Genomic DNA, 22,462 nt, shown 5'->3' with positions numbered 1-22,462 from the left:
ATATTTAATGAAATAAAAGAAAAAGAAAAGAAAGATAAATAACACCCAGGGTTTAGGACCCTTAGTTTCTTCAAAGTGCCACAAAAGGGTTAAGGGTATTAGGACCAATGACATAAACACTAGAATGCAGATAGTGACCAGCCCCTGGAAACCCAGTATGTTCATGAAGTTGTGACAACCAGGAAATTAATAAACTTCTTGCTTCAAACAATAAGGCAGGCACGAGTAACTTCCTAGGTGAAGTAGGTCTATAAAGTCCGGGTAGCATTTGTGAAAACAGCAGGACAAGAAAACCTATCCCCTTTCAATTAAGAAAGGTACTAAGGTTGTGTGTGTTTGTAGGGTGGGGGGAATGTAATTAGTTGGGTCAGAGTTCCAGGAGCAGAGTCATCTCATTCCCCTGCAATTTCTTAATAAGCATGAATTTTATTGCAGCGCTGCATGTAAATTAGCAAAAGCTAACCATTCATTCGCTCATGTAATTAAATAATGTGTGCCTACCGTGTTTAATGAAATCAACTATGTTAAGCACAAGCAAGTCAAATGGTCTGTAAGCAAATAAAGATTTTATTGAAAATGTAAACTAAAACTTGTAAGAAAAACCCTGATACTGCATTCCTTTAGGCCAGGGGCAACAGCCTTTGGGTGCTTGATGCAGCAGAAAGGAGGAAAAACAACTGAATTGTGGGACCTGCATTGGATTTCTACTACTTACTACCTATTTGACCCTTTGGCAAATCTCTGGGCCTGTTTCCTCATCTACAAAATAGGTGTGGGTGATGTGGAGTGCTATAGATGATCTAGAGGCCTCTTCCCATTCTAGATCAATGATCCAACAACCACTTTTTGGAGATAAAGCACTCATGATCCATCCAATTCCCATCAGTTCCTACTTGATACATTGGTGGGTCTGTGATTTAATTGGTGTGGTGGGCCCTGTTTCTAGGACGGCAGATTGCCACGTCTTCTCATCTCCTCTGCTTCTCATCCATGTTTTCCTACAATCCTCAGGAAGACTTTAGTTCAAATCCAGCCTTACACACTTCTTAGCTGTGTGGCCCTTGGCAAATCACTTAACCTGTCTGCCTCAGTTTCCTCAACTGTAAAGTGGGGACAATAACAGCACCACCTTCCAGGATTGTTGTGTGGATCAAATGCTTAGCTCAGGGCCTGGCACTTAGTAAGTGCTTAATGTATATTCCTTTCCTTGCTCTCTTATCCAGGGAAAACCATTCCATCTGTCTGTTTGTTTCTCTTTCTTGCTACACAACCAGCTCATCTTCTTTTCTGATTATACTTGTCCTTCATAGGGTGCAAAGCATGTGCAGGCCACAGACTGCAGCATACTTGCACACTAGAATACCAGCTGAATGAGCGTATCAAAGGGTTGAGCGCTTGACCATACACCCTTAGGGCACTGACAGGTGTTGGGAGTGAAGCAGAAGCCCAGATGCCCTTGTTTCAAAGGGATTAAAAGGTGGTGGAATAAGAGCACTGATGATGGTGACCACTTCTTGATTTCAGAGGACTGATGTCCCTCCTTTTAGCAGAGAGGTGTTGGACTATAGGTGTGAAATGAAACCTACTTTTCCAGATATGGCCAAAGTGCTGGTAAGTTCTCCTCTTGAGGCCAGATCTGTTTAACAGCAAGGCTCCTTACAGACAGAAGGAGCTACTACCCAATGTTTTGTGTTCTTTTTCATGCTGAATCTACTACTAGGAGTTACTATTCCTTCTCGGCTGCAGAGACAGGATGCACCAGGGGCCACACATCATTTCTTCTTATTAGCAAAGGAAGAGTGATATCTGGGCTTCATTTGGTACCCCCCACCCCCAAATCCAACTCAAAAACAGTTTATATAAAACAAGTTTTATTTACAAGAGATTATTGTATAAAATGTACAATTATGAAAAATAATCATCAAATGGAATAAACCTATAAAAAAGTCAGTTTCTGGGTATATATATAATAGAAGAAACTATACAAGTATATACAACTCAATAACATATCCCAAATAGTGAAACATGACTGTACAATGTGGACCCTCTCGCAGCAGAATGTAAGGTCCTTCCCAACAAGACCCACCTCCCTTTGGTCATTTAGCACCTGCAACATAGGAGATGCTTGATGAATGCTTGCTGTCATCCAGTCTCTTTTTCTAAGAGGAATAACCTCATCAGGTTATTATGATTTAATTTTGGCAATAATGAAAAATTTGACAATAAATATTGCAACATGAATAAAAAAAACTCTAAGTGGAAAATGTGGTTCTTATTTACAAAAAAAAAAGTTCTTGGCCCATATACCTGAAATATGCATTGAAGTTAAATAAAAATTATATTTTAATGCTACTTACAGATTAAAATCATTATTATATTTTTCTTTACAAGTAATAATAATAAAAATCAAAGACCAATAAAAAGAGACACATGGAAATTATAAACAGGAATGTGCTTGAGCCAGTTTGTATCAGCTCATAAGAGCCGATGGTTAAATTTTCAGTGTGAGCATTTACATATCGAGATTGGCAGACACTACAAACTAGGGCTTGATTTATTGTTTTGTTGATTATCCAGACTTCAGAAACTTATTGAGAAAATGTCAATAATACACATTAAAGTTAAAAGTGTGTCACGTGGTTTCAGTGAGTCATTTGTTCAACATTTACCAGTGGTCTCCTGGTCATAGAGCACAGATTTAGAAATAGACTATACAGTACAACCCCACCATTTTACAGGTGAGAAAACTGAGGCCTACAGAAATGAAATGACTCTCCTGGAGTTCCATAGGGAGAAAGTGCTGGAGGAAGGATTTTAAGCCAGGTCCTTATGTCATCATCCAAAAGATATCCTGGATTAGGAACCAGGAAATCTGAGTCCTAACTCTGCCTCTGGCTGGTTGAGTGACCTTGTGAAATCAATTCCCTTCTCTGGGCCCTATTTTTAATATCTATGAAATGAAGGGTCCAGACTAGGTGATCCCTAAGATTCCTTCTAGCTCTAATATTCTAAGGCAACATTTTAGGGAAGCCAATTGACAAGTAACTTCCAGCTCTAAAATTCCATAATCAATATTCAGAAGCCAAGAAATCCTTAGGTAACTGATCAGTTACTTGCAGCATCCATCAACTCTAAATTAATGACATCTATGTGTACATTTTTTAGTCTTCTCTCCCTCAGAATCGACAGTTGCTAAAAAAACAAAAACAAAAACAAAAAACAAACCCTGCCCCCCTGCAAAAAAAAAGAATCGACAGTTGCTTTTAGTTCAGTTACACCTGAAGGCTTAGCAAAGGAAGAGTATGAAGGGAAAATATAGAACCACAGATCTATAACTGGAAGAGTCCCTAAAGGCCATCCAGTCTAATTGTCTCCTTTTATAAAAGAGGACACTAAGGCCCAGGAAAGGCTTAAATGACTTGACTAAAATCACACCCATTCAGTGGCAGGACTCAGATTCCAATCCAGGTCTTCTGACTCCAGCTGTTTCTACCATACTGTGATGTGTCCATTTGAATTGAAAGTACTTGCTTTACATGGGAACACTTAGAAACGCTGGGCATAGAGCTCCATCTGAGTTGCAGTATGATCCCCACTGATCATAGAACGTGATGGAAAGACACTTCTGAAAGGTATAGAAGACTCTAAGACCTACAATGCTATTTCTATCTGATATGAAAGGTGTATCAGTAAGAGGCCTTAACACTGGTTGAACTCGATGAGTAGGAGCTGGATTTCCTAGATAATTTATTGGAAGTGAGGGACACTTGCATTCTATTCACAGTCCGGACACTTCGACAAAGAAGAGTGTTCTTGGCATGATCCCTAAAATCTTGAGAAATAAAGTAATAGACAAAGGGGTCAATACAGCTGTTAAGGGTAGAAAGACAGAGAGCTGCTATGTACAGAGCATAGACGTGGCTCTGGCTTCTGTTTCTAATCAGGAAATAATGCACCACCAGCAAAGTATTACTAGGCATGAAACAGATCAGGTACATGGCCAGCACAGTGATGATGAGTTTGATAGCTCTCCTCGTCTTCCTTCCAGAATCATCCATAGCAGAAGAACGGAGCGTCCGGATCATTAGGATATAGGCAGAGGCCGTGAGACAAGCTGGAAACAGGAAGACACCAATGGCTAGAGAGAGGAAATAATTGAACATATCTCCAGCCAGCACATTTGCAGGCAAAACATCATGGCACGTTGTGATGTTAAGGTCTGGAATATAGACAGTTTGCCTCACAACATACAGGGGAATGGTCACCAGCAGAATCAGCAGCCATATTCCAATGGAAACCCCTATGGCAATGTTAGACAACTTTCTGGAGCGCACAATGGGATTCATGATAACCCAGTATCGCTGCACACTGAGACAAGTCATGAAGAGAATGGAACAGTACATGTTGCCATAGAAAAAACCAATCAACACCTTGCACAGGGCTTCCCCATAAATCCAGTTGTTGCCATTCAAATGATAGGCGATCTTCAAGGGAAACCAGATTACAGATAAGAGATCCGCCAAGGCTAAGTTGGCCATGTAAATCACAGCAGGGTGTTTCTTTTGTGTTCGGAAAAGAAAGACCCACAGAGCCATGCCATTGCTCGGCAAGCCAACGACAAATACAATTGTATAGACAATTGGAAGGAAGACAGTAGTCAGCCCTCCAGTAAGAATCTCTGCAGAAAATGGATCCACGTAGAATCTTCCATTCCCACTGGATGAGATATTTGTTGAGGGGATCTTGTGACCGATAAGACTTCTCCCTTTGGTTTTGTTGACTCCTAAACAAAAAAGAGAAGATAGACAGGGGTCAGTTTAAGACAAAAACACTAATTTAGAAGTTTCAGCTAGTCAGTTCAACTAGAAGCACTTGAAATCACATGGTAAAAATATTAAGGTAAAAAAATGCATTGCTGACTTTTGAGAATTTCATAAATTTCATAAAATTTCATGACATTATGTTGATCCACTTGTCCCTTTCCTACTCACCACTGCCCAGTGTTCCCATTATTATCTTATTTCCTTTGTCTCTCCAGAGCTTAGCACAGTTCCTGGCACGTAGAAGGCACTTAATAAATGCTTATTGACTGACTGACACATTTCTAGCTAATAACTTTTAATGTTCAAATGCTGGGTCAATTAATATGGACTGGTTTTTAGCTATTTCTCCTTTTTAAAAATCAAATTATTTAGCACTGAAAAATCTAACAAGTTTTAAAATTTTTAATTTCACAGTGATGCTCTATCCAGAATTGTCAATCCAAGCCAGGTTCAGGATCTGATCCCTCCAGTTAAATTATTCCTTTACACAAGTCCTGACAAATGGAATAGCTCCTTGGATTCCTGGGGAAGTTCCTTTCCACCCAAGGACAAATAGTAATAACAACTCATTTCATATAGCGCTATGGAGATTACAAACTGCTTTTCTCAAAACCACATTGTTAGGTGGGTGGTGCAAACTCTTTTGTCCCCATTTTGTAGATGAGAAAACTAAGGCTCAGCAGAGACTTGTCCCCTGTCACATGACTCATGTTATACTAAAGATATCAACCAAAGTCTCTTGGCTCAAGAGAATGATGCTCATTCTTTTCTACCATGTTGCCTCTCAATAACCTGCAAGGACCTCATCTGCAAAATGAAGGGTTTTGCCTAGATTTCTCCAAATTATCTTCTAATTCTTACTATCTAAACATCTATAATTGCCTTTCCACTGTTCTGGTGCCTTCAAGAGAGGACACAGGAGGAAGGATCAGAGATTGAGAGCTGGAAATGACCTTAAAGATCACCTAATCTGAACTCGTTTTACAGATGAAGTATTGGAAGCCCAGACAATTGACATGATTTGCCCAAGGTCATCCAGATAGGAAAACACAGAGCTAGAATTTAGATACAGGTTGTTGGACTCTAAATCCTTTCCAGAACTACTTCCCAGAGTCCTCTCCACAAGGCTTTTTGATTTTCGTTTTACCCAAGACCATCAAAAAAGGAAGAACTTTACCTGCTCAAAAGCTGCGAACTTAACTATAAATTTGTAATATAGGCCATTGCCAGAAAACTGAAGGCTAGAAAAAGGAGTAGGCACACCTATTTTACAGTGAATAAGCTACAAATGGCCTATTTTCTGATCAACTTTAAAGTCTCTTCCCCTAACCTACTCACCTACCCCAAACCCAGTGCATGTTTTCTATTTTGAAAACTGGAAGGAGACACAGAAAAGACATTTTTCTCCTCTTAAAAGCAAGTATACTTAGCCATTCATGATGGAAAAAGGCAGAGAACATTTCAGCATACAATGGAGATGTTATTTTAATTAGAAAGTACAAGAAAGTCACCTCGTCCTGTGCTAGAGCAGCGTCCCATAACCTGCGGTCCAGGAGCCTGGTTTTAAAAAATATATTTTGACAATTGTATTTCAATATAATTGATTTCCTTTGTGATCTTATGTATTTTATTTCATGCATTTAAAAACATTATTCTGAGAGAGTGTTCATAGGTTTCACCAGGCTGCCGAAGGGGTTAATGACAGAAAAATGGTAAAGAATTCCTGTTCTAGAGCACTGTTTCCCAGGCCAAACAATTCTACAAACCAACAAAGCATTTAAACTCCCCAACAATCTGCTCTGCCCTTGGTCAATGTGAGCAAGCACTGACCACGTTCTTCCCGGCTAGAGACCGGGATGGGGGTGGGGTGGGAAGAAGAAACAAAGGAGACAAGAGGAGGCAGCAGGAAATGAGGAGGAGGAGAACAACGTAGCCTCCGTTGAAATATACAGGTTTTAAAGTGAAAAGGTTTATAGACCAATAAAAAAGACTGATGTGGAAATCCACAATGACTGCTTTGCTCCATCCATTATGCTTACCCAGGATACCCTCAGTCCTTTCACAAGCTTTCCCAATAATTCAACGTTCTTGCTTAAAGGTATCACTTTTTTTTTTTTTTTTGCCTTTTAGCTCCCCATCTATTATGATTTACTTTTTTTTTTAAGGTGCCATGTTTAAAAGCTTCGATCCTCAAAGACTGCAATACTGAAGTAGGACGAAGAGACACAGTAACAATAACAATTCCCTCACCTTCTCTTGGGAGAAAGAGTCCCAAAGCTGGACTAACTAGCAAAAAGCGAGACTCTTACAGGATTCTACAGTGTCACAGGTGGAACGGACCTTAGAGATTATCAAGCTAGGCCACCCCCTAATTTTATATCTGAGGAAAAGGAGGTTGAGAGGTATAAGAATTTGCCCAGGTCTTCTTTTCATTGGGTTTATTACTTTCCTGGTTCTGTTTGCATTGCTCCGCACTAATTCATATAATACACCTATATTTCTATGAATTCTTCCAATTCATCACACAGATAGAGGTGAGACTAGAACCCAAGACTCCTTGTTCAGTGCTGTGCTTTTCTACCACTTAAGTAGCAAGGATATACTGCACTAAGGTTGTAAGCACAGTTAGAGCAGTGTCTGGGTTATACTTCTTTTGTGTCCTTCAAAGTACTTAACAAAATTTTAGCATGCAGGAGTTGCTCAAGAATTATCTGCTGATTTAATTAGCAGTAATTTATGTCAACAGAATAGAGTTTCAGTGTAGGTAACAGAAAAACCAGAGATAGTCTGGCACCCGGAATCTGGACCTCTGCTCTGCCTGGTACCTAGACGCAGAGAGGTGGTCTATCTTTTAGATATAGACTAAGAGCTCTAGGGATTGTGGCAGATAACACACAACTGAAAATCTGCAAATCTGTCAAAAAGAGATGGTCTAAGCAAAGAACTGGATACAAAGTGTATGCCTGTCAATTAGGAAATGGCTGACAAATTGAGGCACATAAATGTTATAGTATATAATTGTCCTAGAAAAAATGGCAAATATGAGGGATTCAGAGAGACATAGGATAAGTTGTATGTAGAGTGAAGCAAGCAGAACCATGAAAACAATGAACAGTACCATAATGTAAATGAAGAAAATGATTGAACAAAGCCTAACCCTGTGTGATTATATTGCGCAATCTTGACCCCAGAGAGGAGATGAGAAAATGCATCACCCTTCTCTCCTGTAGAGTAGGTTCACAATGGTCAGTGTCAGATGGTTTTGTTTAATTGTTTTCTGTATTACAAAGGAAGGTCCACATGGGGTGGAGGGGAGTGTATATGGAAATTCCAATGATGGACAAGTGAAAGGTCTCAAATAAACTTTAAAAAAAAAAGACTGCCTAGTTGTAAAACACCTTTTTTCACACATACTTCTCACATCTGCCTAGGAGATAGTGAGCTCCATGAGGAAAGGCACATGACACTTATTTGATAGCAATAGCTTACATTACATAGGCTTTTGAATTTCCTCTAGAATCCAGTGGCGATTAATCATTGTTGAATCACGATGAAATGAACAGGCATTTTAGAATACCTTAAAGATATATTTCATACTATGGAAATGGCTCATGATAGATTTCCCAAATAGAAAACACAAGCCCACTTAACTCATCTCAAAATATAAATGACATAGCATTGCCGGTCTAACCAATATTTAAACTACCTTCTTCCTATTCATTTTTTTTTAACATTTACTTAAGACTTAAAAATAATTCAATTTATTTTCAAAAACATTTAAGCACCTGCAGGATCTAGAGAATACAGAGCAAAAATGAAACAGTCCCAGCCGTCAAGAAACCTACATCCTGGAAAAAATATGTATCTTGCAGCTTTTTCTGAGTTTTTAGCTCTCAGACACCCTGATCAGCTGAAGGGCTTTGGGATCTGGGGGGCAACCAGAGCTAACCAAAGCAAGGGGATTTTTAAAAAAAAGTATTAGGCTTCCTTCATAACATGACTAATATGTAAATGTTTTATATGATTGCACACACATATATAAATATACATATATATATATATATAATCACCCATATCAAATTGCTTACCAACTTAGGGAGGGGGTAGGGAAGGGAGGAAAAAAGAAAATTTGGAACTCAAAATTTTATAAAAAGTGGATGTTAAAAATTATCTTAAATTTAATTGGAAAAAATACATTTTTAAAAAGAAATAAAGGTTAAAGCAATAAAATAAAGTATTGGGTTCACAAAAATATAGCACAATGAATACAATGTCAATGAAAATATCAAAACTTTGAGTAATAGAAAAAGAAATAAAGGTTCTGGAGAAGAGATAACTAGAACAATATCACTTCCTTCATGTCAAAAAGGTGGGGGACAGAATTATATACACTGTCGTACAAGGTTTCTATATCTGATGTTTTTTGCTCAATTGTTTTCTTTCTCCCAATGGCTCAATATAGGAATCGGGGATTGGAAATGACTGGGATATAAAGACAAATGGCAGCATCTACAAAACCTATTTTAAAGACATTTTTAAAAAGAAAACAAACACATCCTAATAGGATGACACTTAAATAGAGATAACTTTTTTAATTGGATGAAGACTACTAGGCAAAGTCTCTAAGCAGAGAAAATACAAGGAAATTACAGTCATGTTTCCTATAGTTCCATCCATGGAAACTTGTTTTTGGACGTTTCAAGTAAAAGAGCTTTGAATAGGGAGAAAGTTATACAGAACAGGGACTGTGACTACATAGAAGGCAACTGTGCTATCAGCCTCATGAAGGCCTTAACTATGGCACCTGGGGAGCAATCCGAGCTGACCAAAGCAAGGGTCTTTCAAAAGTCCAGTTTCTGTTCCTTCAACACCAGATCTCAGAAGATTATAAATAACTTGGCTAAAAACAAAATTCTAAGAATTTTTTTGGAGGGGAGTGGGGTGGGGAGGAGAGCAATTAGGCAGTGTAGGACAAGAGCTACCAGATTGATCCTGATTTTGGATCCAGTGATCCCAGGACTAGAAGTCCATCTTCTAGGGATTTTATTAAAAGGGATTCCCTCAAAAATAAAGCAAAACAAAAAAGGGGCAGCTAGGTGGCACAGTGGATAGAGCTCTGGCCTTAGAGTCAGGAGGACCTGAGTTCAAATCCAACCTCAGACACTTGACACTTAGTAGCTGTGTGACCCTGGGCAAGTCACTTAACCCTGATTGCCTCACCAAAAAGCAAAAACAAAACAAAAAACAAAAGGGATTCCCTCCCTTAAAAAATCCAATCTGTACAAAAATAATCATGATGAATTTTTTTGTGTAATAGCAGAAACAAAAATGAATCACAAACAACAAAATTCAATGTAGTCTGTTCAACAACTGAGGAAGGCATATTGCAGTATGCCAATACAACGATGGCTAGGTTAATGTTTATAAATAGGCTAAACAACTTGTCTCCACTTCCTCATTTCTCACTCATTCACTCACTTTTCAACCCTCTGCAATCTGGATTCTGACATCATTCAACTGAAACTGCTCTTTCCAAGCTCACTAGTGATATCTTAATTGCCAAATTAGTGAACTTTTCCTTTAGTCCTCATCCTTCTTGACCTCTCTGAGGCATCTGATACTCTTGAACAAGCTCTCTCCTGGGGACTTCCCCTTCTCTTGGTTTTTATGATTCAGCTGCAGTAATCCCTCTGGGTTACTTCCCAACTCAGACTCACATTGGCAAGCTGGATCCCCAGAGAGTGGGTGACTACTCTTCTTAGGGGTAGTGGGGTACATCCCAGGGGTTAGGGTTGGTTTCTAATACTATCCAGCATGAGTTCCCTATATATATATGTGCCCATCACACCCATTAATTATCAAATAGCCAGCTGAAGTAATGAAGTGTTGGAAATGGCTGATTAAGTGATGGCATAATTGGCTATAATGGCTAATTAATTGGTGGCTAAATGGCATAATATGAACAATTGTTGTAAAATCATTCTCCAAAAAGTCTGGAACATACGACAGTGTAGTCTCCCACAAGTACATATAGAGTCAAGGAGAAACTGGGCTCATGCTTAGAGAGTATGTGTGCAAAATGGCAACCCACTGCTCCTGGTTGCTGGAAGTCTTATTTTTCTTTTGTGGTATCCACATGAAGTTCTCCTGAAGTGTGGCTCTCTGCTGGACTCCAGAAGGTAGGTTGGTAGAGTGCTGAGTCTTTCTGTTATTAGTGTGTCTAATTTGTCTTTGGTGACTCTCTCAGTTCCTGGTTCAGACACTGCCACTAACCACTGCTGTAGCTACTCATTTTTGTTGTGTGGGCCTCACTATCTTTCCAGTCCCATATGCCCACAACCTGGGAGTCATGCCTGACTCTTTGCTCTCCCTCACCCCCATTCATATCCAATCAGTTGGTAATTCTTGCGGAGGTAGAATCAACATCTCTGGCATCCACCTCCTTCTGTCCACTTATACCTTAATCCCGCCAATGAAAGTAATCAAGATCTCTCCCACTGACTATTACAATAGCCTCCTAATTGGGCCTCAGGTCTCCAGCCTCTTCCCTCTTCAATCTATCTTCTACATAGTTGCCAAAATTATATTTCTAAAGCAAAAGTCTATGTTATGTCCCTCCTCAAAAATCTCCATTAAAAGGGGCAGCTAGGTGGTGCAGTGGATAGAGTACCGGCCCTGAAGTCAGGAGGACCTAAGTTCAAATTCGGCCTCAGACCAAACACTTGACACTTACTAGCTGTGTGACCCTGGGCAAGTCACTTAAACCCAATTGCCTGCAAACAAAAACAAATGAAAAAAAAAAAACCAAAAATCTCCATAAAATACAAAATCCTGTTTTGCATTTACAGCTGGTCACAATCTGCCTCCAGCCTACCACTCCAGGCTCCTTGAACATGACCACTCTTCACACCCTCTCTATTTCAGAGAAACTGACTTATTTGCTGTTTTCCCAAGTTGGCATTCTCACCTCTCACTCACTTCACAGGCTGTCACCCATAGCTAGAATGCACTCCTTAGAATCCTGGCTTCCTTCAAAACTCACAGGAAGTGCTTCCATGTACACAAGTCCCATGCTGATCCTTCTGGCTAACACCCACCCCCATCTGTATACATTTTGCAGTTACTTGTGTGTACACATGATGCTTCCCCCAGTAGAATATAAGCTTCTTGAAGATAGAGTGGTGTTTTGTTTTCTCTTTGTATCCCTAGCCTGGCACTTATTAGCTTGCTGATTGATTCTTCGCATCCTATTTATTATTATATCTACCTTTTCTCTCCTACCGTCACCCTACCTGCAGAAGTGGCAGGAGATTGTACAGGTTCAAAGCAATTCATTGTTCTTTGCTTCAGGGATTGTCATGGCCAAAAAATTCATCACCAAGTTGCCAGCCTTTGGGGGTAAAGTATGTTGCTCGGGGCCCTTTCTGTGGAACTTAGGGGAGAATTTACAGATGAAAGTCACACAGAATGAGTTTGCCAGGATGAGTTCCAATAAGCTCCACCAGAGGGAATAACTATATTAGGGATGTCCTAGATCCATTCGAATATTGCACTCTAAAAACTTACAAATATAATAACAACAAAGGAATATGGTAAGACATTATCAAGTGATGCACTTCCTACAAAGAAAGTAGGAACAGAACACCATGCAATCTATGACTATATATTTTTTTTTAAAAATAGAAGCATCAAATTCTGATAAGGAGACAGAGGAAAATGGATTTAAGATGGGGAGAGATAAACAAAAATGATACTACTTTCTTAAAGTTTATGTGTGCAAGTGCCTTTTTGGGTATAATCCTTCAGAAAACTAAATTGTTTTGAACTTAGGATTTTATATATGAATCTTACTAATTTATTTGGTTTTGTTGAAATTGTTAACTAAATTCATAATAAAATTATTATTATTTTAAAACACAAAAGGAAGTACAGCTAGAACAAGAGTAAAAGAGGTACCCAATGACAGCATTGAAAAGAAAATATTGTCAGGATATATGCCAACATATATCTCATACAGCCTCAATCCAAAGTATAGACTTACATACATACTATAAATGTTTTCTCATTCTCTGAATATAATTACTACACATACAGAGTTTGCATTTAAAAGATATCAATAATCAATCAACAAACATTTGTTAAGTACCTAATACATGCCAGGTATCGTGCTAAACACTGGTGATTAAAAAGAGAGAGAGACAGAGAGAGAGAGACAGAGACAGAGACAGAGAGACTGAGAGAGAGAGAGAGAGAGAGAGAGAGGCAAAAAATAGTTCCTGACTTTAAGGAGGGACAAATTATCCACTTGGATCTAGAGATCTGTCCTTATCAAGGTCAAAGGTCATCTAAGTCCTTTTTACCATATCTGCTCAGTGACATTTGGTTTATTCAGTATTTGTATTCATGCAATCATAAACCCAAAAGCATTTGTACAGTTTGAACTGGAGAGTTTTCCTGGATTCCTACGACCCATTAAAAGTGAAGGGGTCCTTTATAAAATTATAAAATTATGACTGAAAGCGGTCTCAGATTTGAAACTTAAATTATGGGGAAAATAATTCATAACTTCATTTCTCTTATGTTCCTTTTGTCATAACAGCAAATAGTCTCTTTCCCTAAGGACGCCCTCCTTATGAGTTGTTATAAATGCTCTTCCCAATGCTCACTAAATTTGCAAAAACATAAAAAAGGCAAAAGAATTCAATATATGTATGTATGCATATGTCTACAGACACATGTATATATACATGTGTGTATATTTGTATACATACAAATATGTCAGTCACAAAACTGACCATACCATTAGATCCAGAAAATTCCACTACTAAGCCTTTATCCTGAAAAGGAGAAGAAAAGGGACCAAGTCTTTATGTGGCACCTACACCAGTCATTGTGCTAAGCACTTTTACAAATATTTTGTCATTTGACCTTCCTAACAACCCTGAGAGGTAGGTAGGTGCTATTATTACCCCCTATTTTACAGTTGAGGAATATGAGGTAAACAGAGGTTAAGTGACTTGTGCAGGGTCACACAGCTAGTTAGTATTTGAGGCCAGATGCAGAGTAAGGTCTGCCTAACTCCAGATCTACCATCCACTGTGCCATAGCAGCCTCAATACTAAACATTAAACATAATTTCAAATGAAAAACATTAAAATATGATTTTTAAAATATTAAAAACAATACACTTACATAGTACATTAACATTTATAAAGTACTTTCCTTATAACAATCCTGTGAGACCCATAAGACTGACAAAGAACAAAAAATGACAAAACCTTGGAGGGTCTGTGGGAAAACAGACACGTTAATGCACTCTTGGTAGAACTGCAAAACTGGTTCAACCATTCTGGTCCAAACCAAGTTTGGAATTTTGCCCAAAAAGTCACTCAACTGTGAGTACCATATGACCCAGCAATTCCACTACTAAACCTATCCCCAAAGGGAGCAAAGAAAGAGGAAAAGGATCCATATATACAAAGATATTTGTAGCAGCTCTTTTTGTAGTAGCAAGGAACTGGATGCAAAGTGGGCACACGTAATTGGGGAACAGCTGAGATATGTGAATGTGCCTTAAGAAATGAAAAAGACTGTTTTAGAGAATCTGGAGAGACTTGTATGAACAGGAGAACAATTTCTACTGTAACAATACCGCAAAACAAACAATTTTGAAAGACTTAAGAATTTTGATCAATGCAATGGCCAACTGTGACTCCAGAGGACAGATGAAACGATACCTGACAGAGCAGAATGAGACGTAGATTTTTTTGGACACGACCCATGGAAAGCATTTATGAAGTGCCTTCGATGTACTGGGCACTATACTAAGCACTTCACAAATTTTATCTCTTCGGATCCTCACAACAGTGGGAATTTGTTTTGCTTGACTATACATATTTGTTACAAGGGTTTTGTTTTTCCTTTTTTTTTTCAATTGTTGGGGGTGGGGAGAGATGGGAAGGAGAGAAAATAGATTTTTGTTCATTGTTTTATTTTATTTATTAAAATAAATTTTAAATTATTTTAAAAGATATTAAAATATCATGTAAGGGAGATAGTGAAAGTATTGTCCTCATCATTTTACAGATGAGAAAAAACTGAGGCTCTGAAAGTCTTGCCCATGTTCACATTTCGAATAAGTGTCAGAAGCTTAAGTCCAACACTTTTTCTATCATACTCCACAGTCAATCAACAAGCATCTATTACATGGGTGGTAGGCCAGGCCCTGTGCTACGGATACAAATACTCTTGTCAAAAAGGAAAAAAAAAGGGAGTCATCCTTTTTGGATAATTCATATTTATTTGGCATTTTAAGATTTACATTTTTTTCACAAGGACCCTAAGAGATCAATAGCAAACATTCATAACTTCTATTTATAAGATCAAAAGTTTGGATTCTACCTATTTGTCCAATAATTGGGAGATTTCTAAATTATGGTATAATAATGTAATAAAATGCTATGGCACTGCAAAAATACTATGAAAAATAGAAAAAATGAGAAAACAGGAAAATTATGCAAATCAAGATAAGCAGCAATAGAACAGTATATATACTGACTACAACTATATAAAAACAAAACAAAGGCCTAGGGCAGCTGGGTGGCCCAGTAGATAGAGCACTCACTCTGAAGTCAGGAGGACCTGAGTTCAAATCTGGCCTCAGACCAAACACTTGACACTTATCAGCTGTGTGACCCTGGGCAAGTCACTTAACCCCAATTGCCTAAAAAATAAATAAATAAAAGTAAAAACAAAACAAAGGAAAAGGAGTGAAGTGAGAAGGGGAACAAAGAAAAGTTGCAGTTTATTCATTTGTGTGATTCTCTTTTGTTAGAATGTATGATATAATATATTCTAGGTTTTATTCATGATCTTTCCCTTTATTTTATACATTTAAGTTTTGCCTTTGTCAATGGTTATTAAGCAGGTTATTTTTAATTTAATATTATCCCCTGGTTACACGTAAACACAATTTTTAATATTCATTTAAAATTTTTTTGAGTTCCAAATTCTCTCCCTCCTTTCCCTCCCCCTCATTGAGGAAGCAATTAGATTTGATGTCAGTTATACGTGTGCAGTCAAAAGCGTGCTATTTTTTAAAATAATAGACAAATTTAAAATAAGCAATTCACTAAAAAGAGGGATCTGTCCTGAGAGGACCATGTCCATCAGGCAGTCAATAGGCATTAATTTACTAAGTGCTTCCTATGTATCAGGCAATGAGATAAAGGAGGGGGTGGGGATCACAAAGAAAGGCAAAGAACAGTCTCTGCTCTCAAGGAGCTCACATACTAAAAGACAACATGTCGATAATTAGTGACAGGCAGGAAAACTAGAGTGGATGGGAGGCAGTCTCAGAGGGGAAGCAGCCAGGGAGGGTGAAGGGTGTCCCAGGAAAGGCTTCCCACAGAAAGTGGAATGTGGTCTAAGACTTAAAGAAAGCCAGGAAAGGAGTTTCATTGTTAGTAACAAGTGAGGTAGGGAGTTTCCAATAGACATCATGCAAGTAGAAAGGCCAGTCATATAGAGACAAGAGGATCAGCCCCGCCTCTGCAGCTAGCCAGCTTATCTCTGAGTCAAAGTTATCTGGACTCTGTAAAATTCTAAGATGATCTTTAGGCTACCCATTTGAGCCCTAAACCTCTCTCAGTCACAATTTCCTCATCTGCAAAATGGGAATAACATTATTTTCATTGTCAATTTCTCAGGGTCTTTCTGAAGAAAGTGTTTTGTAAACCTTAAAGTATCATAAAACGAGAGCTATCCAAACCTTCGCATAGATAGAGCCTTACCCGTAGTAAAAGCTGACTAAATGTTGATTGAATGGAATGATTCTATACACATTGTTGGGAAAATAACTTAAGGAAAAAAAGTTAGTAGCTTTAAGTGAGCTGTACACAGTGCTTGTAACAAAACTAAGGAGCACAAAGAAAGGTGCATTGGAGGACAGCAACAGAAAAATGGAAGTACAAGATGGAGGGATAGGTAAGGCAGACATTCATAGCTAGCTAGCCTTACTGTTGTTGTTCAGTCACGTCTGACTGTGATGCCATTTAGGGTTTTCTTGGCAAAGATACCGGAGTGGCTTACCATTTCCTTCTCCACCTCATTTTGCAGATGAGGAAACTGAGGCAAACCCCAGGATTAAGTGACTCGCCCAAGATCCTGAAGCTAGCTAGTGTCTAAGGCCACAGTTGAATTCAGATCTTGTTGACTCCAGACTTTATCCGCCTACTTGCCCACCTAGTCCTACTATAAATCTTCATTTGTCTAAAAGCAAGGAACTCCATTGTCAGTGATAGGGATGGGTAGATTATGAGATGATGGTCCTTTCAACTGAAACAGCGAACCTCATTCAATATACATACCAAAGTACCACTTAACCACCTTTGGGAAAATTACTGCCTAGTTATGTGGGAAAAGAGCTGGGATATAATATTAAAGAGCCTTAGTTAAACAGTAACTTGGAGCTTTTCACAAAACCCTTATGCTCCTCGCTGACCTACCCTCTACCTGACAACACTCTTGAGTTGGTACAGTTGATCTGTGTGTCTTTCTATTCCCAGTGTCTAGCACAGTGCAAGCACCTACAAAGAGGAGCTTGCTCAACCACTATGTATTTTCCACTTGTACAAAACTAAATCTTAGACATCTGCATAGAACTGTAGAATTGTCGACTTATTTCACCTTTAGAAAAGATTGGCAAATTGGGAAATCACAGCTTCCCAAGGCCTAAAACCAGATAAGCTCAATGCTATTCTCTTATGCAAAAAAGAATGGAATATATTCTGTTTATCTTGAGAAAACAGACCTATGGCCTATACATGCATTTATTATCCAATTACCCAACATTTTCCTAACTGGAAATAAATAACTTGCACAAAGTTCTTTCAATCTCATTCCACAAACTTCGATTTCTCTCTCTCTCTCTCTCTTTCCCTCCCTCTCCTTTGTGTAGAAATGAGAAGAGCTGAATCTCTGAAAAAAAGTAGGTAAAAAGTGTAACTTTGAATTTTTTTCTTAAATAAAGGCACTTGGAGTCTCCATGAGCTCTTGGACATATCAACGAATGTATAATTTCTTTTTAAGAGATAACATACAAAAAATAAACCTTGGTCACTTTTGTATTCTTTATACTTATTTGTAGCATCTTTAAAGATCGGATCCCCATTTAAATCACATTATCTCACTCTCAAACACATTTCTCCCACCCCATCTTTGCAGGATCAGTCAGGGCTCATTCCATAATATGCCTGTCATGTTTTTGCATGTCATGTGTGCATGTCAATGCACACAGGTCTAACGAGAACACCAAGAACGCTGGCAACAAAGGACTACCCCACGTACTGTACTATATTATCCTGTTCTGTTTTGCTTACACAGAAAGCAGGAAAGTCCACTGTCACATGATCATGGCAGATGGTATTTGTCCCCTTCTGTGTGTCTATCGTTAAAAAGGGCATTGCAGAGTTATGTGATAACCAGGGGACACAGGAGAACAAAGGTCTAAAACCTGCATGACATTCGAGTCGTCCTAAACACTGAGGGTAACTTCAGAACCTCGGGTGACTAAAGAGGTAGAGAAGATCTGCCGTTTAAAAATGCCAGGAGACTCGTTTGGGTACCAAAGCTTAGGACTCTTCAAGGATGTCTAATAAGAGACTTTTAACAGTCGCTTGCCGTTTCCGTGTCTGGGATGTTTAGGGGCTGGGGAAAGTTTGGGACAAAAGATTTTAGAATGGAAAAATTAGGGCATTCAAAGGACTCAAAGAGGAGAGTGAGTACACACGGAACCAAGTCCCAGAGTCTGAGGAGTGTAACTTTACATCGTAAAGCAAAAGACACTCCCCTGGGAACCAATCTCTGCAGTAGCTTTTGTCTCAATGCTCCAGGGCCAGGCAATAGTCCCCGAACTATAGCAGTCCACCCCCACCCCCACCCCTACCCCGGGGGACCCGCTAAAGGAAGTCACTGGGGTTTGTCAAAAGGTTATAATTATTTAATGTTTGCAAAATGATATAACCCCAAAGCTCAGTACAGCTGGCTGCCATTCCACCCAGCAGAGGTTCAGGGAGCTCCAGATACTTGCTGGCTAGGTGGAAGATAAGAGTCGGATCCGCAAGAGAAAGGAAGAGTAGCACCCGAGTCACTTAGGTGTGGCAGGTAAAGCACAGGACTTGGAATCAAAAGACCGGAGTTCAAATCTCCGCTTCTGCGGCTTACCACCTGTGAGATTTTAAGCAAGTAAATTCTCTGACTCTCAGTTTCTTCGTTAGTAATTTGGAGTATGGAGTGTTACACTAAATGATCACTATGGCCCCTTTCCGTTTCGAACCGTACTATGTTCCTTAATGCATCCCAGCCCCCCCCCCGCCCCCCCCGACCCCGAGATGAGCAGAAGCATTCCTCAACATCTTACCACGGTGTTTCCAGCCCTCTACATCCGACGGCGAGGGAAGACTACCTCCCTTACAAAAACGCGCTTTAGCGCAGTGCCTGGTAACAGTACGTGCTATAGAAATGCTTATTCCCTTCCCCTTTACCTTCTCCCTTATGCTAGCTGCGAATAAACTCTACCTCTACAGAAGAGGATGGGGAACTCGGGGCGTATCTAAGACTTTCCAGACTCGCCCGGATCCCCTCCCAGCCCACAGAGTCCCAGGGGACCATGGTATGCAAAAACAACGCCATCTGGGCCCAATTTCTCCCTCGGAGGCCCAGGGAGAAGACTCTCTTTGTTCCTAGCTTGGAAAGATTTGCCCCTCCTGTAAATCTCACCTGGAGACAAGACGCTAGAGGAGGAGGAGGAGGAGACGACTGCAGCGGCTAGCAGGGCAGCGCACCCTAGCAGCCACGCCGGGCCCCAGGCGCGCATCTTCCCGGGACAGCCCAGGGACCAGTCCCAGGCCGGGACAGCCGCTGCTACAACCACCGGAGCTGCAGCGACTCCGAGCTGACCCTGCCGCTCCTGCTCTTCCTTCGACCACCACTCCTAAAACCCTGAAGACACAATCCAGTGCAAAGTCCCGGCCAAGGCCAAATCCACTCTTCCAATAAGGAGCAGCTAAGTTTCACTGAAACTTGAGGCTCACCTGGGGGACGTCAGCGCCTGGGGCTCGGCCCCGCCTACTTCGAACTTTGGAAGCCTAAACCCCGCCCCCGTGGAACGCCCACCTGTCAGGGAGGGGCGGGGCACGCCCTCAACCTCGGGGAAAGTGGAGGAGGAGTAGAGAAGAGGCTGAGACTATAGACTGAAGCCGGTGAGATCACTGGACTGGAATGTAAACTGCTGTCTGGAGGTGAAGGAAACCTGACAATCATGGCAGTGATTGGACATTAAGGTGTTCGATCATTCTCTGAGAGTCTAGGGTCCTCAAGAACAAAGGCACTGAAACTGAACCCTAAAACCAAGACTGCCCTCAGAAAAGAAGACAAATTACCGTTCCAGAAGAAAAGAAGATTGCAGAAGTGGGGAAAAGGTGTGGCAACATTGCTTTTTAATTTTTTTTCTTTTTAAATCTTTTGTGGGGAGATAGATAAACACACATCATATATAAAGGTATGTATAAAAGCATGTATATATAATTGTAGATTATATATAAACGAATATGATGTAAAAGCAAAATATTTCAAATAAAATAATTTTAAAAAATAATCTGAGAACTATATGGCCTCTTTTCTTTCCTGCTCAAAGCTGACTGACTGGGGTGCACCTCTTTCATTGCCAATTAAGTGTTGGGTGCTGAGACTTCCTGACTTCTTGTAGCTACAATTGTATTTTAAAAAATTAAAAGAAGACACTTCAAAAAAGTGAGACATAATTTGACTGCTTTTAGCTTAATGCTTTCTCTTATAGCTTCTTTCCTTTAGAAAATCACTAATTATTGAAGAAAATCTAGCTTCTGGGTAGTGTCAGCTGATCTTAGACTTGGAGTGGACATTGAAATTTCCTTTTCCTGGAGATGAATGTTGATATCTTTATCTGCTAAATTTAAGTTCTCATTTGAGCTTGAGGCCCAGGCCAAATGTTTCTCCCCCACCTCTTCAACCCCTTTGCCCTGTATATAAAATAAATTACTTTTTTCATATGTGGCAGCCTTTCCCAGAATAATTTGTCCATGGAATACTTTGAATTATGAAATATGTTAATATAAAAATATTCAGTAAGTGTTTTTGATACATTTACATGTGTAACATTTTAGTGAGAAATATCTTTAACCTAGAAATTTCCTTATAAAACTTTTGTTCACATTTTGTGAAATTCCAGGACTTCACAAAACTTAGCCCGGGCAATTCTGCTGTGGTACTGTGCACAGGAGTAGTAAGAGCCTAGAAGATGAGTTGAGACAAAGGAGGAATTAGAAAAGCTTGATCAAAACTGAGAAGGGCAAGGTTGGATGGAAAGGTCTCATTTGTGAGGTTTAAACAGAAATCTTAGAAAGCAAAATAATAACTGACATTTACATAATACTTTAAGGTTTGCAAAGCACCTTGCAAATATGTGAGGTAGGGACTATGTAGATAAAGAAATTAAGGCTTAGAGGTTGAGACTTGCTCATGGGTTTTTGTTTGTTTGTTTGTTTTGTTCCTGCTGAGGTTCTGGTTAGATGACCTTGAGATCTCTGAGGCGGTTGGTGATGAAGTGGAAAGATCACGTGGGTATGAAGTCTGGAAGCCTCAGATGCTTCCTAGGTATGTGACCCTGGGCAAGTCACTTGACCTCTATTTTGCTTCAGTTTCCTCAGCTGTAAAATGGGGATAATCAGCAGTTGTTATTTCACATAGTAGATGCAATAGAAATGCTTATTCCCTTCCAGCTTAGAAATTCTATAATTTTGTATAAAAGTCCAAACATTTATATTTTTGTAACCCACAGTCCACAATCCCCAGGGAGTTGTCTTGAAGAAACTCACCCCAAATCCCATATCTGATTCATTTTGTCCCAGAATGCCCCTGGGAGATCTTGGAATATAGCTCGGAGATAGCTCATGTTGAAATAGCAACAGAAGTGGGTAACAGGGTTGCCATCTCCTGAACAAGCATTCAAGGTAACAGTGTACATAAGATTTAAAAGAGTATAAATATGTAAGAGAATCACAATAATCCCTAAGTAATCAATTCAATTTTCCTTTCTTTCAGGAGAGTCTCACCTTCCTGCTGCCCCCTCTCTCCCCATACCCTATAAAATCCCCCAGAACCAAAGCACTATGTGGTCTGGATTCCCTTTGGAAGGAAATTAACTTTGGGTTCCTGAAGGGGTAACATCCCAACATGTTAATGACTCCCACATTCAATTCATGAGTACATGCAGGCCTCCGACTTCATAGTGCTATCCTAAGGGCTTAGAATTTCTCTGGAAGAAAAACAAACTTGAGATTGTTAAAAGGCATCTTCCTTAACTTTCAGAGCAAAAGCAAAGGTCTGTCTTCACTTCCATACCTTGAATCAGCCCCTTACTTTTGCTTTACTCTCTTACCTTTACTCTCCCCATGATGTGGGCACTACCCAGGGACTACCCTACTTTTCACATGAACAATCTAAGTTTTAGGACCTCCTACCACAACCACTTGGCTATATGATTTCTCTCTCCATGGCTGCAATTTCCTGGGCAGAGTGGTCCTGAAAATGCTTCTCTATGA

The 22,462-nt window shown here is 39.6% G+C and overlaps 1 protein-coding gene across 1 annotated transcript; it reads right to left on the bottom strand.

Moving 5' to 3' along the window:
* Positions 1-1,854: 1,854 nt before the first annotated feature.
* Positions 1,855-19,910, bottom strand: F2RL1 (F2R like trypsin receptor 1). Its single transcript, XM_027863508.1, has 2 exons — positions 19,602-19,910; positions 1,855-4,783 (listed from the first exon to the last, which is right to left on the bottom strand). The coding sequence occupies exons 1-2, from the start codon at positions 19,696-19,698 to the stop codon at positions 3,687-3,689; spliced, it is 1,194 nt and encodes a 397-aa protein (XP_027719309.1). The 5' UTR covers positions 19,699-19,910; the 3' UTR covers positions 1,855-3,686.
* Positions 19,911-22,462: the final 2,552 nt, after the last annotated feature.

This window comes from Vombatus ursinus, unplaced genomic scaffold (assembly GCF_900497805.2).
Source record: "Vombatus ursinus unplaced genomic scaffold, bare-nosed wombat genome assembly UNPS02014772.1, whole genome shotgun sequence".
Taxonomy (NCBI): Eukaryota; Metazoa; Chordata; class Mammalia; order Diprotodontia; family Vombatidae; genus Vombatus; species Vombatus ursinus.
This window is presented reverse-complemented; position numbering and strand designations above follow the sequence as displayed.

Coding starts and splice junctions, on each gene's coding strand:
- F2RL1 (XM_027863508.1), bottom strand. CDS start 19,698: ATGCGCGCCTGGGGCCCGGCGTGGCTGCTAGGGTGCGCTGCCCTGCTA. Junction 4,784..19,601: donor CTCTAGCGTCTTGTCTCCAG/GTGAGATTTACA, acceptor TTTTTTGTTTAG/GAGTCAACAAAACCAAAGGG.